The sequence below is a fragment of the Diorhabda carinulata genome, chromosome 8, assembly GCF_026250575.1.
Source record: "Diorhabda carinulata isolate Delta chromosome 8, icDioCari1.1, whole genome shotgun sequence".
Classification (NCBI taxonomy): Eukaryota; Metazoa; Arthropoda; class Insecta; order Coleoptera; family Chrysomelidae; genus Diorhabda; species Diorhabda carinulata.
The window spans coordinates 16251295-16267760 of NC_079467.1; the positions used below are offsets into that span (position 1 = coordinate 16251295).

The 16466-nt window shown below is 32.0% G+C and overlaps 2 protein-coding genes across 2 annotated transcripts; both read right to left on the reverse strand.

The window, feature by feature from the left end:
• Positions 1-5399: 5399 nt before the first annotated feature.
• On the reverse strand, positions 5400-5972 carry LOC130897602 (uncharacterized). The gene has a single exon (XM_057806535.1). The coding sequence runs from the start codon at positions 5970-5972 to the stop codon at positions 5400-5402; it is 573 nt and encodes a 190-aa protein (XP_057662518.1).
• Positions 5973-7247: 1275 nt separating this feature from the next.
• Positions 7248-14621, reverse strand: LOC130897108 (ethylmalonyl-CoA decarboxylase-like). Its single transcript, XM_057805700.1, has 4 exons — positions 14402-14621; positions 10911-11097; positions 7641-7808; positions 7248-7589 (listed from the first exon to the last, which is right to left on the reverse strand). The coding sequence occupies exons 1-4, from the start codon at positions 14544-14546 to the stop codon at positions 7259-7261; spliced, it is 831 nt and encodes a 276-aa protein (XP_057661683.1). The 5' UTR covers positions 14547-14621; the 3' UTR covers positions 7248-7258.
• Positions 14622-16466: the final 1845 nt, after the last annotated feature.

The window sequence follows — 16466 nt, forward strand, 5'->3', positions numbered from 1 at the left end:
TTTTCATAAAGAAAAGTTAAGTCAAATAGTCCATTTTTTGTGATTTTAGCTGCCTTGGTAATTCATCCAATATGTCAACAAACTATATTGGATTTGAAAGTCGACTGTAAGCTATAAAGTTTTCTGTTATTCCACATGTTTGAGCATAAAATTCAAGAACAAGATTGGCTTTAGTTGTTCGCATAACTTCTCTTATCTTAAATAGTTTAAGAACTAACTATAACAAACTAGCTGAAGTTTTGGTGATGTTCGAGATTAAAATTCATATTTTCCGCTCCTGAAATTTGATGTTTGAAAGAAAATGAGAATTTAATTTTTGCTGTATATAAACAACACGACGTAATCTATATTTTATTACGTATGTATTATGTTCAACTTTGTGGAAACGGGAAAGATATTTTCGCATGAAACTTTATAGATACAATTCATTTTATACAAAATTATAACAAATATATTCAAAACATTTATTGTTGGGATAAGAATTGTACGTAAAAACGGAATCTATTGGGTAGACAACCATTTATAATTTGCTTTCCTTCTTCCGCCTTCTTTCCGTCTTCCTATGCATCAACCCTACTTTTTCTACGTCAAATTTTTTAACATAGTTATATCTAAATAGCCTACACAAATGTTTCTCTGAAAACCAACTTCTTTTCAATTAATAAGAAATTATTACTTATGTCCTAGTTGTTTTGTTACAAAATATTCAACCATATATTTTTGTGATAAGTATCTTTCACGAGACTTTTCGTTTTTGCCATAATAAACGGCTCAGCTACTGACAATAATGAACTTAAAGGAGAGGCCCGTGCTCATCAACTATACATAGGTTTCTACGGACAACTCTCATTGGATCTAGAATGACTTAAATATCGTATATTTTTCCAAGAAAAATCCTAAATTGGAGAGGTCTGAGGTAAATTTTGAATTGCCCTTCCAAAATGGCAATGTACCTCGCATAAACTAAAGCTTCGCCTCTTATTCGACCCTCAAAGGTCTAAATATCCGTCTTGTCAAAATCGCATACCAGACCAAAGCTTTATCAGCGAGCTTTGGTTTTTCTTTAAATTTTACATTGCTTGGATGCTCTTCTCTATTGGTCGTATGAAAGTGTGAGGTATTTTTCATCCTCCATGTGAATCACTCTTTTATTCGTAAAATGTATCCGTCTTAGTTGATCACTGCATCTTGGTATCTGTATCAATTGAGGCGTTTATTACAAAATCCAGTCAAGTTCTGACTTTTTTGGGCAAGTCTAAAAAACTTTATATCGCCCAACGTTTTGCTCAATTTGGTTTTTTCTTATGCTAGACATACTCGATTTTATTATTAGCGAATGTCGGCGAAAAAAGATTAATCAAAATTTTGGTAATATTTCAATCAAATAACAACTTAGTTTTTCCTTTTTTCATGGATAATGGTTGTTTTTGAGGGAATTTCTATGGAACTGAGGGTTTCAATACGCGAAAGGTTGAAAGAAATGTTAAGTTGTAATAACAAAGAAAATCAGCATCATTGTTCAATCTTCTGCGCCCCTACTATTGTCTTCGCTATCTATTTCAACTTCAGGTTCAGTAGTAGTACTGGTGCTGGGTTGAGCAAGGTTTGATTGCAGATTGAGATAATAATGGACAGTCTCGGGAACTTTCAGGCATTTAACAAGATTTCGTAGAGAACCTAGTTTCTGGGGTTTGATTTGAATCTCACTTTGATACAGGAGCTTTAATATCAGTTCGGTACTAAGCTTCTTCCGGTTTCGCAGATGTATTGTTTCCCAGGCACCTGTGTAAGATTACTTAGTCTGTATATAGTCTACTTCAGCAGTTATTTTACAATCTTTCTGATTCTATTTTCATAGGCGGCTTTGGATTTGGCATAAAAAATGGCTTCAGAGCTTCAGCTATATTAGAAACATCTCTGCTTCCATAATCTTAACAGCAGAAGGCTTCTCTCTTGTTGCTGATATCAATCAATCCATGTCACACTGTACTACTTTTTTGCCTTAATTAAACTAAAATTTTGATCGTTGGGCAATGTCCTCGAATAGAAAATTCTGAAAATGTCAACTAAGGCTTAGAGGAATCTAAGTATCAAATAATTTTTGTTTTGTCTCGGGCATCTATCACTAAACAACACTAAGTCTTTGTTGCTTATATCTGCCCTGTTAAAATAGTGCAACAACAAAAAAGTAACACCATTCTGGCCTTTCTTGCAATAGTTTCATCGTACACGAACATAGTTGCATCATTGGTTGCCAAATCATGCACTCTAAAAACAGAGTACAGAGCTGGCTGGCAAAATAAATATCACCAGTTTGAATGTGTGGCAATGGCAAATTTTGCATGTAATCAAACGATAAGCACATAACAAGGCCTTGCTTTGCTTTAAGTTTACATTGCCTTTTCATCTCATAGAATTTGTCAGCCTTTTATAGATGAAGATTTTCCTCTGTTTCTATAATTACACATTCTTTTAAGTCAGTGCATGAATTTAGTTTTGATAAAAATTTTTCCCAAATGGTACACGTGTCAAATCTCAGCAGTCCAAACTAAATATTAAATGATATGCTTTGTAGGATACATTGATATGAAACATTTTATACATTGCTTTGACAGAAAGTGTTTCTGGAAGGTATAATCTATTTGGATTTTTTCGTCTTGAATGATGTGATTGCCAAGCTTTGAATGACTGGATATGGGTTTTTATCAAATTTGCTACAGGCTCTGGTATTTTCTTGTGTCTGTTATTATGCCTTCCTCTTCTATCGTGTGTTAATTTACCTTGAAGCAAAAAATTATTCTGTAGTTTTCGTACTCTCCCTCTAGTAACACCAAATATGCTTAAAAACGTCTTAAAATATACTGGATACTCTTTGCCTCTTCTCTTGCATTGTTGCTAGACGATTTCATTCAATAATTTTCTTCTTCCACATTTGAGCCAACTAAATGAGAATCTTGTTCATCCTTTGACATATTATTAAACAGAGTCATCAAAGTCTATCGATTATTCTCTTTAATATGTTGAAAGCACTTTAAACGCGAACATCTAAAACAAAAGATCTACTCAATAATAACATGAATACTTGGGTATATGTATATTCAGTTTTTGACATACCTACAATCAGCGCTAGTAACTCTAGCCGGAACTTGTTTTCTCACATGATTTATATGTACCACACCACGTACTTTATTTCCCTTTATAACTCTTTATTTCTTTACACTTTTTTTCTTCTTTTTCTGCCAATTTGTAACATTATTGTTATCACAAATATCACACTCGCCATGCTCACTAACCAAACAAACAGGGACAATGGTGCTTTTTGCACAAATTATGTTGGACTATCGCTGTTTTTGTAGAACTACTATGGTTTTTTTTGTAGAATCCGAATTTCCCAGGTGGCCCCTAATTTATAAGGGTCAATTTTAGCCGCTAAATCCGAATTTTAGAACTTTGGTCATTTTTGTAAGAAACGCTTCAATTGATTAGGAGCATATTCACAAGGGTTGCTACTTAAGCAAGATAAACGAATGAAAACAAATACATTTATATATAATTGGATAAGACTCTACTGTTTACAAAAATATTCTACACCAAGATCAATCAATAAAAGAAGCGCTTCTTCAGGTGCAGAAAAACGTTGACCTCGCAATTTATTTCTGATTTGTGGAAATAAGAAGAAATTATTGGGTGTCAAACAAGGACTGTATGTTGGATGACTCATCAATTCGATGTTTTGGCTGTTCAAAAACGTTTTTGTTTGAACTGATGTGTGAGAGCCCGCATGGTCGTTGTGGATTATAATTCGTCTTCTGTGATTAGTTTCCCCGATATTTTCGATTACTTCAGTAAAACGAATGCTAGTGTACAATTCAGAATTGACCAATCTACATTGCTTCAATGGAATGGTTGCGATATTCCTAAAAAAGCAGGCAACCATTTTCTTCGTTCACCAATAAATTGACAGTCGATTGTTCCTTAGTTTTGGGTTCACATATATAGATTCATGATTCGTCACCTGCCAGGATCTTAAAGACTTTTTTTGAAGTATCGTGATTGAATTTTTCAGCATTTCTTTGCACCAATCGACACGAGCTTTTTGTGAGCGATTCTCAAACTATGAGATATTCAGCATGTACAAATTAAGCTACAAAATGGTCATGGGATATTGATTGTATGCAAGTGGAACTAATGCTTCTATCTAACGGTATGTCACATTGTGATTCATCACCAAAAGTCGAAGCGAGTTGATTGGCACACCGCAGTTGGCTTAATCTACATCGAAAGTAGTAAAAAATTATAATAATTTAATGTTTCAAGTATTACAGTATACATATTATCCAACTTGATATTAACGTACAAAATAAACTAATTTAGAGAAGCAGCTGTTTCAGAAACTACAGCTTCCTTCCTCATTCGACCCACATAAGGTCTGAATATCCGTTTTATCACAATCGCACACAAAACCAGAGCTCTTATCTTATCCGTATAAACCTTTGAGGTGTTTTTCATCGTCCATAACAAAGACTCTTTTATTTATAAAATGTATATTCAAGACACGTTTGTTTTACTCGGTATTTTTAACAATGCTTTTATAATTTTTGCTATATGGTGCTCTGTGATTCACATACTAATTTCCTTACAAAAGATTCAATTATGACTCTCTTTCTTCTTACCAATATTTCTGCTCTATCTTGAGTGAAAATTATTGATTTTCCACTTTTTGCGATGTTCATCACATGACTGCACAAGATTGAAAGTTAACAGTTCACCTTCAGTCTCTGAAGACGATAACTTGGTTATCAAAACGCGCGCCAGACAGTGTAATTGTGAGTGTTGGTGTAGTGGTAGTGTAAACAGTGTATTCAGTATAAAAATCACCAACGATGCCAATTTGGTCATAATGTTTATTTCTAACTCATAAGATATTTCCATGCAGCTGACATAAAAAAGAATTGTCAAGAAAATAAATAATTTTTGTTAACAAAGCCTGTTACAACTTATTTTTCAACTCCTAAATTTTGTGCCAAAACTATTGCAACATAGGTGGAGTCAAAATAATTGAGACGAATGTGTAAAGATAAAGCATAATCAACCAGCAGAGCTTCTTTATTCACTAATTTTGTAACACTTGAAAACTTCATGTTTTTATGTGGATGGGGTTACTTATCACACTGATAAGTAGTGAAAGTCCACGGATAGTTTGGGACGATTATCGTGGAAAAACTATTCGAAAAGGAGTTTTATATAATAGTGAGCGCGGTTTTTATGGTACTGCATTACAATCGAATCGTGTGATGAATTTATGATGAGAAAGTAATGAGCACACAAATTGTATAAACACTCTCTTCAAACAGAAAGACAAGATGTCTTCTTCTACTTCTTGGAGATCTGTCGATCTGTTAATTCTGAAGCTGCCTCTGTATCTTTTCATGAGAGGTGGATTGCCAACTATCTTTCCACCTTCTAGGTGGTCTCCCGGGAGGCCTTGAGCCGGGCGGGTTGTTTTCTAGGACTATTTTTCTGTTCTCGTCCATCCGTCTTACATGGTTGTACCACTGCTTCTTACGTTGTCTTCCCCATCTCACAATGTCTTGTATCCCGCATTGCTTTTTGACATCTGTATTTCTCACTCTGTCTCTGCTTGTTTTCCCCACTATTGTTCTCAGTGTTTTCATCTCGGCCACCCTCAGCATTTGTTTTGTCTTGTTGGTGTCCTCGCGGACTTCCGTGCCGTACGTCATGATGGGTCTGATACAAGTCTTGTATATTCTAATTTTGCTATCTTTGGACCAAACTATATCTCGCAGGCATCCTGATAGTGCGGACGCTTTGTTAATATGGCTTCTTAGATCTTTAACTGGGTCATGGGTACTTGATATGTCTATGCCCATATATCTGAATTGCATAACTTGTTCTATGGGATTGTCCTTCACCACCAGCTTACATCTAATGGTGAAGGACGCGATTGTCATACATTTGGTTTTGCTGATAAGAAATGTTCGTATTGAGTTGGCGGCTTACCAAGAAGAACTGAAAGAGTTGCCTCTGCAGGACGTTTTCTGATTCGGCGATGATTGCTGCATCATCGGCGTAGCATACCATACCAACTCTTTTGTTGCCCATTCTGTATCCGAGGTTGAGACATGTTACTTTCTAACAGACAGAATGTTTTTTCAAATACAACAATATCCCCAGCTGAACAGAGAACTCATAAAACTCATACAACGAATGAAGAAGTAGAAATAAAATTCAAAAAGATTTTGGCTTTAAATGCTAATCCTGGAATTGTATATGAATCCTGAATCTTAAATCATTCAACGTTTTTTTATAGTCATAAACGTAGATTTAATGTTATGGCAACGATAATACTGAAAAAAGATTTCGCTACTTTTTTGAGTGAATTATAACCTGATATCAATAAACTTGTTGAGAATCATGAGATTCATCCTCTTTATTAGATTAGTTTCAAAATTAAAATAATTATCTATTTTTATTGTATATTATCAATTTCAATATTGTTTTTTTTTAAATTTGAATAGAAAATATTCTTAAAGTGTTTCAAAGTACAAGGAATATAAAAAAAATTGGGGGCCCTGAAAAATGAATAATGTTCATAGTGGGTGGTGCACGGAATAGGTTTGAGAATCTTTAATGAAACATGTGAAAAAGAGACCATATCTCCCGCCTATCTCCGTTATCATATCTTATATAGAGCCAAGCTTCTAGCTCATGCTATAACTCTAAAGCTCTAACTTCTATTAATTTTACGATTAGCTAGCAGCTTTTCTCGAAAACAAAAAATTTGAAATTGAGCTTGTCTAGCCTATTTACATTTATAGATCTACGGGTAAAACTAACCTTTCTCATAAAACATTTCATGAGCTTCTCATCGGTTTTGACATGGCTTTATTGAATTAAATAAATATTCAATAGTAGACGTTAGATATTCATTTAAATTTTAAAAATCCAAATCACAATTTTTTTAAGTAACGAATCCTCATTAACTCTGAAATCTAAAATTGAGGAAAAAACTCCATTTTAAGCTGCTCAAAAGATTTATAATGAATATATCTAGGAGTAATCAAGAGCTTCATGATTTATTAATGATGTTTCATTCTTCAAACATCAACTCTTATTGCACAATAATCGAGAAAATTAATCAAATAAGTATTCTATATGTTCAATTTGTTTCAAATACCGCTAAATCATCTGTTTTATCATGAAGTGGATGAAATAAATATAGTTAATATTCTTGATATCATTTATTATCTTTAATATGTTTGATACGTTTCCTTAGTGCCTCTCTATTCAATTCGGCTCCCCACTTTGTACAAACCTCCCTTTTCTCAACATTCAGTGATTCCACAAAACACTTTTCCAATGCAACATTAGAGACAGACTTATAAGATTGTATTATAGAATAATGGTGCGTAGTAAGACTCCTGACAAAATCAAGAGTTTCTTCAATCATAGTTTTTGTTTCAACTATTTTATATGCCAACCCCATATCTAGTAACTCTTGTGCATTGTAAATTTTTGAAGATAAAAGTACTTCTAACGCTTTTCTTTGTCCTATTAGCTGGATTAACCTAAAAAATTAGAACTTGAATTTGATGATTTTGTATAAATCATAGTTCTACCTAGTTTCTGCACCCCATGCTGTGATTATTCCCATTGTTCCTTGAACAAACCCAACTCTCGCGTTATCCGTTACTAATAAATAATCTGTATAAGTTGATATCTCAGCACCACCTCCAACAGCTATTCCATGTAGTAAAGTTACAGTAATAAGTGGCAGTTTTCTGAATCTGGAAAAAATAATAAGCATTGTTTATACAATTTGTGTTAAGCAGTATAAGCAGTGTATAAATTGGAGAGAGCTCAGTTCAGATTCCAATTTTACCCAAAAATCAAATCTATTGAGTAAACTACAATCAGTTGTTCATCCAATCTAAGAGCCCTAAGACCAAGAACAAGCAGTGCAGGACTTATGCAAGACGAAGATCTAGTATTGCATGACTTGTCTTGTACAAAAAGCAAGACCAAGATCAAGACCAGTCTAAGATCCGCGAGACCAAGACCACAATTAAGCAGTTAAAGACTTTTGCAAGGCCAGGATCTAGTATTGTATGACTTGATCTTTTAAGAAACGCCAGACCAAGATCAAGACGAACCTTAGGTCCGCGAGACCAAGACCAATATCGAGCAGTGCGAGACTTATGCAAGTCCAAAATCTAGCATTGCGTGACTTAATCATGTAGAAAAAGCAAGACCAAGATCAAGACGAGCCTAAGGTCCGCAAGACCAATACCAGAATCAAGCATTGCAAGTCTTATGATAGACCAAGATCTAGTATTGCATGACTTGGTGATGTAGGAAACGCCAGACCAAGCCTTAGATCTGCGAGACCAAGACCAATATCGAGCAGTGCAAGATCAAGACTAAGTATTGTTAAACTTCTCAGAGACCAGGACCAGGATCTAGTATTGAAGATTTATGCAATCTGTATAAAGGAAAAATATGCATTTCAAACTAATTATAAATAAAATAATTCTGGTGGTAATTCCGCAATCCATTTTATATACACAAAAGGTTTTATTATCATACGGACAACCGTAAACTTGAGTAATTCCTCAACTTGAAATATTTTTTCAGCATTTCTAATTAAAAAAATTACGTGGTTCATTTATTAAATTTTGTGGCTATCAAAATTAATAATTGAAAATTGAAATGAAAACTGTTTATTGTTTTTTTTTCTGAAAAATTGTCTTCAATAAAAATCTACCAAAAAAGTGAAAGACTTGTGGGAGTCTCGGAGCAAGACGAAGACAAAAACTGGACTCTACAAGACCCAGACCAACAGAATAAGATTACATATACCACAATGAGACTAACCGATCTTGATCTTGCATTTACTGATCACTAATCCTCTCAACCATCCCTACATATTTGCTACACTGAAAAAATTTTTTGCATATATTTTATGATATCCAATGGTGTTTACAGGGATACGACGTCATCGGGTAATATTTTAAATGCATCACCTTTATTTGGATTTTTTTAAGTAGATTTAATTTGTTGAATTTACTGATAGTGGGTTTAACATCATCAAATTGGAAGTAATATCAATATAAATAATTATCGCCTTTTGCCGAGCATTGTTCATCCATTTTAATGTTTGTGACAAATAACAGTTATTGAGTTTGTTGTTGATTTCACAATATATTATCAATTATGTCAAAACTAAGTGAACGTGAAATAACTATTTCACTGATAATGATTGGTTTCCGATTTTTGGTTTTGAAGATACGAAGTGATCGTTACAAGGAGCCGCAGATTTGTTTAATGATACGTATCCTGATAGAATTTCTCATATGTCCAAGTCTACAGTGTCCCCAATTCTCGGTTGTGGACGAAAAAAAAAACAGCCACAAATGATACTGAACTTTGAAAACTAAATGCTCCTCTGTATGTATAGACTTTGTAAAATAACGTATCAAAGACCAACAATAGTCATACAACATATTTGTATCTCATAAATCTTTTCATGACGCGCAAGTCCTAATGCATACTCTTCGCTCTTATCTTCTGAATTTTCCAGAAATTTGTCCTGATGATTTGGAAGAAATGGTCATAATGACTTTTGCCAGTTCAATATACTCGTATAACTCAAATTCGTTATTTTTAAGAAAGCTACCCAATCTTCAGTTCCAGGTTAGACATAGCACAATTGAGTATCATTCGTGAATTGTCTCGGATTTAATCTTATCCATAGTGGTATTGTAGTGAATTTGTAGAAAATTCTAAACTATATTCTTCTTTCCAAGCTCTATATTTCTCTCAAGTGCCAGTTTCTTCACACTCAATGCTCTTGTTCAACTCTACTGTCTCAAGGATACTTAGTGTGATCACAATATTTACCATTTTTTTCAATGGATACACACTTACGATCATTTTATTTTATCTTGTTCAAGACTAGCGAAATGTTACAATTTAACTTGGTATTATGTGCATTAGGTATCCCAGCGTATTTATTTCTATAATGTAGTAGAATACATCTAAGGCTAAGTTCTGAACCTTCAATGGATAAACGCCAGTTGTTTGATTCGTATAATTCAAAGCTCATTCTTATCGACAAGTTTTATATATCAAAATTGATACTATTTTCCTGGAAAAATAACGATATTAACTTTAAGTGTCTGAAGAAGGTAATTTTTCTCTTTCAGTCTTGGCCCATTCGCCATACCTTGAAAATCAAAATCAAAAAGTTTGTGATAAGCTTGGTTTTCCAATATCTTGTTCTAATAGTTTAGATAATTTAGGTATCAAAGAATTCGGTTAGCGATAGGCAGGACGTCGAACACAACTAGTATGTTAATGATGCTATTTAACTCGATTTTTAATGAACTATTTACGTTCACATTACAAAAATAACGGTCTTCGAGATGATTTCGTGGTTCTCAACAATAGTGTGTTTTCTAAATTTAGGCACATCTTTCAGTACTTAAACATAATTTAAAATATCCCACACAATCCACAAACATATATGAATGCTCAAAACTTCCCTTTTTTATTCGAGAGAATACCAAAATACTCAAACTAGTTAATTACTACAAACTCTGAATTAACTGTGGATTCCGCAAAAATTTGAGGGCATATTTACTGGAAAGTAACTTCTACTCTGTAAACGACTTCTATTCTAATAACTAAATTTTGTTAGTCATCGTGGTTTTCTCCTGTACATTCAAATTTTATTTTTATCTTTATTCAGTTATTTTTATTCTAGTTTTTTAGTTTTTTTTTACAACTTGTAACTATTTTTTGACGATAATGTCTTCCTCTCTCTTTTTTTGCAAATCCAAGTGAAAACTTAATTATATTTAGAAAAATATTTCTGATTCCTAATATACCTTATCAATATATCATGCATATAAGAGCTTAGATAATATCCTGCTGTTGGATTACATTCTTTCCGAACAAAATCTAAATCGGCACCAGAACAAAAATTAATTCCTTCGCCCATCATAATTACAGCTTTTCCTGTTTTCCAATTTTCAAGCTCTTCGATGCATTTTCTTAATTCTGTACACATTTTTCCTACAACAAAATATACGAATTGTAAATATTACTTTTTTTTAGTTACAGTTCACAACGGTGTAAATTATTTCCCTACATCTGGAAAACGTTTTTTGCAAAGCTATATAGTTAGTTGAAACGTAGTCAATTTCAAGATATGTGCAAAAACATTTTTTCATTTACAGTAAATTCTCCAGTGGTTAAAAATTCATGAATTCATGTTAAATAAATGCAAAAAGATATGACATTTTTATTTTTAATATTTTCATGACAATTATATCCATATTTCATTCGCGACGTCCTCAATTCAGCATATGTTTTCACTATGTAAAAATGCATTTTAGTATGAAGTGAAATTTTTATTAAAGACTTTTGGAAGTTGAAGTAATTAAAAATGAAGCTCTAATGAAAATATATACATCGATTTTAAACGCTTTATATAATTTATTTTAGAAAAATATTGAGAGAGAATGATGCTCAACTATAGACATAGAAATTCATAAACGTTTAAATATAAAATAAAAACTAAATTAATAGTTGGTGGTCAACCTCAACTAACCTAACCATAACATTTTTATTAGTGATTTATGAAAAAAAGTTATTCCTGATGAAAAGTTCTGCATGATCGAGAAGTTAAAATGCAACCATCAAATATCAATTTTTTCAAGCAGTATACGAGGTTTGTCAAAAAATTGAATTATATGCTAGAGTAAAGTATCTTTATTTTTTACAATTCAGAAAAATGTTATGGAATGAAGTTGTTTTGCATTGAAAGTCATATTAGAATAAGCAATTACAACTATTTATTATGAAAATTCAGGTTTTGTGGTTATTTACCAATCATTCTGTATTAATTATTCTGGCGGGATAAAATTTAATAACACGCCCTGACATGAAGTGTGTGACAGTGAATGTCAGAGTGAGTTTTTGTTTATAAATTTACAATAAAAATATCAAATTTACTAAGTCGTGAAAAGAAAATAGTACTTTTGTTAATTGTTGGAGATAATTGCAAAACACATAGAGAGGCCGCAAATATTTTCAATAATAGAAACATTAGGCATTAAACAGTTCCAAAAATTTGAAATAAATTTAAGGCTATTGAAAGTATAGAAAATAAATTTGAGAAAACTATAACTTTTAACACTGTCGACTCTCTATAAAAGTGTCACTTTTAATGGCAGTTGTACATTTTGTGAAATGTTAGAGAGAAAGATAGCTTTCAAATCTAATTTTCCAGTTATTACGTGAAATAATTTTGTTGTTCATGTACTGCAACTTAATTGATAGTAATAATAATTAGAAAGATTATTATTCACTCCATAATTTTAAAATGAAAATCGGTACATAGTATCAAGTTTCACAAAGAGGACCTTTTATTGAATGATATTTGAGTCCTCTTGGCAATAAAGGTAGGCTTAAAAAGTTATGCTCAGAATTACTAGGTACAAACCGTGTAACTAATGCCCTCTAAGAGAATCAGATAGTAAAACGTATTCCTTGAATGTATCAACTTTAAACATAATCGTAAAAAAATTCATTACAATCTCTACAGAATCCTACAAAATGTGTGTGAATATTTTTAATGCCTTTTATCTTGAATATAGATAACGTTGAGACAATTTGCTAGAGACTATGCTAATCCCAATTATTTTTCTGTTTTCTCCCTATTTTTGAGAACAAATCACCTACTTTTTGAAACATCCTCTATAAATAACTACAGAAGATGATTCCAAGGAAACATATTTTATTTGGAACGATCTTTGATTATTTCTTCAATCTATTAATAGGTTTTTGTGTTCAATTATCCCGATCATACTTTTCAAAACTTCCTTAATCATCCCTTTTTAGTTATTAGCAATGTATTATTCAATCACATCTTGAGTAAAGACATAATTAACATAAAAGTACTTGGAGATATTAATATTGAAATGCATTTTGAAGTTGAATGTCATTACAAATTCATCTATTTCATTATCAAAATAGGGTAGTTGTACCTAAAATATTGTATGATATTGGTGTTAAAAGTGATAAATATATTAATCCCAATTTTCTTCAATTTTTACTTAAAAAAACTGTCAATCATTTTGAATATCGGATGTTAAAAACAACGATATGTTATTAACCTTAGATGGGTTAATCTAAATAAGCTTTTACGGGTTATGCAAAAATGTTTCCAAGAAGTAACTCATCAAAAAAAATATTTTGATGCTTCCAAATGTTCTTGATTTCAGGTATCTTCTCTTCAAAATTAGTTTTTTTTCTAATAATTTTTCGAAGATTGAAAAAAAATTGACGTTTCAACTTAACTTCAGTCTTTATCAAAATATGATGTTAACACTGACAATTTCCAGATTTATATTAATCAATAGATCCCCTTCATCATGTACATCAAAATAAGAATAAAATCAAAATAGAAATTTGCTTTAATAAAAAAAATTTTACCGCAGTCCTTACATCTCAAATATGTAGCAGCACTTAATCGATTAAATTATTTGTAGTTTCATTAGAATTTACAGAATAGAGCTATAAATTTTACTTAAATTATTCAAGTCTTCTTTATCATTTATACCTTTTTCGTTTCTCTGAATGTGAACCATTTTTAAAAATTCTCTTTTTTGTGTATTAGATTCCATTCCAAGAATTTTTGAGTTTTTATAATTTTTTTTGATATTTCATGATTCGTTAATGCAGATTAATTATTTTATCGTATTGATGACATCTTAGTATACTTTGTAAATACTGAGATGTCTGCCCTATGTAGACAGCAGCGTCACAATTAGTACAAGGCACTTGATATATAATATTACTTCTTTTGGTTTTTGATGTTATAGATTTTAATTTAGTGAAATATTTAGATATCGTATTATGTCCTTTATGACTTACATATTTAGAGATAGTGAACTATATTGTTGAGAGATTGAGAAATGAGATTATTTCCGGTAGGCCGAAAGCAACAATAACCATTAATAATACAACTTTGATAATACTATAGCTGATTAATATATCAGCATGCAAAACATACGAAAAATCGTTACAATGTGGCCGGTTGTTTCAGTAAAAATGTGTAAAATAGATATAAATTTTTTTCTTCAAAGTTTTTTTTATTTTCCACCTATATTCAAGACTTCTTTTTTGGAATACCCTGTAGTGAATACTTTTGCGATATAAAAATATATGATCAACTTTCGTTATAAAGCACTCTACTTAATATTAAAATTTGTAGCTAGAAGACATTAATTTCAATATTTGAAACGGAGTACAATTAACCTTCTTATTATACTCCATAACTTAAAATTTTCATGAAGAAAATGAAAAAACTCACCGCTCAAGGCATTTCTTTTTTCCTTGTGATCAATACAAATAAAAGCAATCCCTTCCTCCCAATAGTCTTTCATTAAACTGATTCCACCGCCTCCATATTGAATTAGAAATTCATAAATAAGCTCGTGGTTTACTGTATCTTCCATTGTATTGATCTTCTTTATAGCGCGTCGTACTACTGTTGATAAAATCGTAAAAATACGTTGCAACACCTTTAAAATATTCACTTGATTATATAAATAGATGGGAGTATTTTTTTGCGCGGTTTATTATTATAATAATGTTATTTCCACTGCAAATTTATTCCAATAACCTTATTAAAATAATTAGGAAGGAAATATAAAAAAATCAACTATCGTTTTATAGTTGATGAAAATGTAGAGCTTGTGTATTCAATTAACCTTGGTACCCACATTTATTTTCGGAGCACCTGTATATGCACTATATCAAATTGCATGATAAACATTAATTGAATTGTTGGTATAATGCCGGTCATCAATTATCGAAAATCTCATCTTCACACAAAGAAATAATAGTGAATAATTGTGAAATGATAGTGAATTTATCAGAATCAGTGAATCATTTAAAAGTATATATAAACAACAACTTTACACAAAAAATTAATCTCTTGGAATTCGTAAATGAAACCGGTTATTAAATTGAGTAATGATGTGAAAGAAATGAACATAAATAGAGTATTAATATACATAATTCGAAATATTTTTTCATTATCGTCAGGTATGTACTCTTCCGTTTCCGTTTCACAGTTGTGCGCTGTAGATTGATCAATTTCTGGTCTTTCAAAACGTTGAAAACCAAACTTAAACTGGTGAACTATGGTGATATCTGTCCCAGTGCCATGAATTCAAGGACACATCTGTCAACAATTGTTTCAGAAGTATTTGAATAAGAATTTTATAGAAGTTCCGTAACATAAACTTCCCACATTTTGTACAGAACATTTCGGCATCTAATATGGTGATTTTAGATGGGCGTGAAAGGAATATATTATTCAAAGACTCAATTTCTTCTTGAACTCTTCAAATTCTAATTTAATTGCTAGCATTCCAACTCTTGTGTTTATTTCAATATATTTCAATAAAAATTTGAATCTGTCCCGACTCATCGTCAATCTTGAGAGTCCAATTCCCATTTGTACTTCGTAATTGTTTCATAATCAAACATCCAGTTTCATTAACACTTGGTGAATCGAGAAGACTTGAAAGTGTAAAGTTTTCAGAAATATTAGTCAGTTTCAAATCTCTCTCTTTCTCTCCAGACTACTTTGGAAGCTATTAACATATTTCTATACTCAACAATTCTTATAATTATGTAATCGCTGAAAAAACATCTCCATAATTTCAAGAGATTAGTTTTTCTTGTGAAATGCCGTTCTTTGCAGCAAAGTGGAGAACGATGTTGTGAGATCTTATTTTAACCTTTCCACTTCACATTATCTTCACTTTTAGCAGTTAAAGAAACTTCTATGCCGTTAGATCTTCGATTTTCCTTACCTTCACGAAGGATAATTATTTACCCGGTATCCCCTGTTTGATCAATGACGAAGCTCTGATGATGAGTCATTGCCGGTACAAGCAATCCTCCATTTCACTAGCCAACAGCCTCGACTGAAGGAACCACGAAATGGAAAGCCACTCTTTGGTCCAAGGGCTGGCCAAAGAGTGGCGACTTCAAGGCCAAAATTGGGAAAGGCATACCCAATTCACCAGTTGGTCTTTATGAATTGAGAGAAGGATAAGAACGAGGTGGACGGTTGCACAAATTTCGTGAGGTGGAGTTCATGAAAATAACTAACACTTGGCTTAGACTACCATCAAGGTGTCTCTGCACATGGAAAGCTCCAACAGATGGTCCCAAACACAAAATTAGAAACCAAATAGACCACATAATAAACAATAAACGTTGAGGAGACGAAGAAAAAAAAATTGTATGACATACGAAATAGTAGCCATGTTTGAAGAAAGAATAGCACGATGAGTATAACCTTCACAAGAAAATAAAAGAAACCTCTAAAATATATAGAAAACAGACCTTCTCTAATATAT

What these genes read in the sequence shown, in the direction of transcription:
- LOC130897602 (XM_057806535.1), bottom strand. Translation starts at nt 5,972, where the DNA reads ATGACAATCGCGTCCTTCACCATTAGATGTAAGCTGGTGGTGAAGGAC.
- LOC130897108 (XM_057805700.1), bottom strand. Translation starts at nt 14,546, where the DNA reads ATGGAAGATACAGTAAACCACGAGCTTATTTATGAATTTCTAATTCAA. An exon ending in AAAAAGAAATGCCTTGAGCG is followed by an intron (nt 11,098 to 14,401) that starts GTGAGTTTTTTC and finishes ATTTTGTTGTAG; the next exon opens with GAAAAATGTGTACAGAATTA. An exon ending in ATGCATGATATATTGATAAG is followed by an intron (nt 7,809 to 10,910) that starts GTATATTAGGAA and finishes TATTTTTTCCAG; the next exon opens with ATTCAGAAAACTGCCACTTA.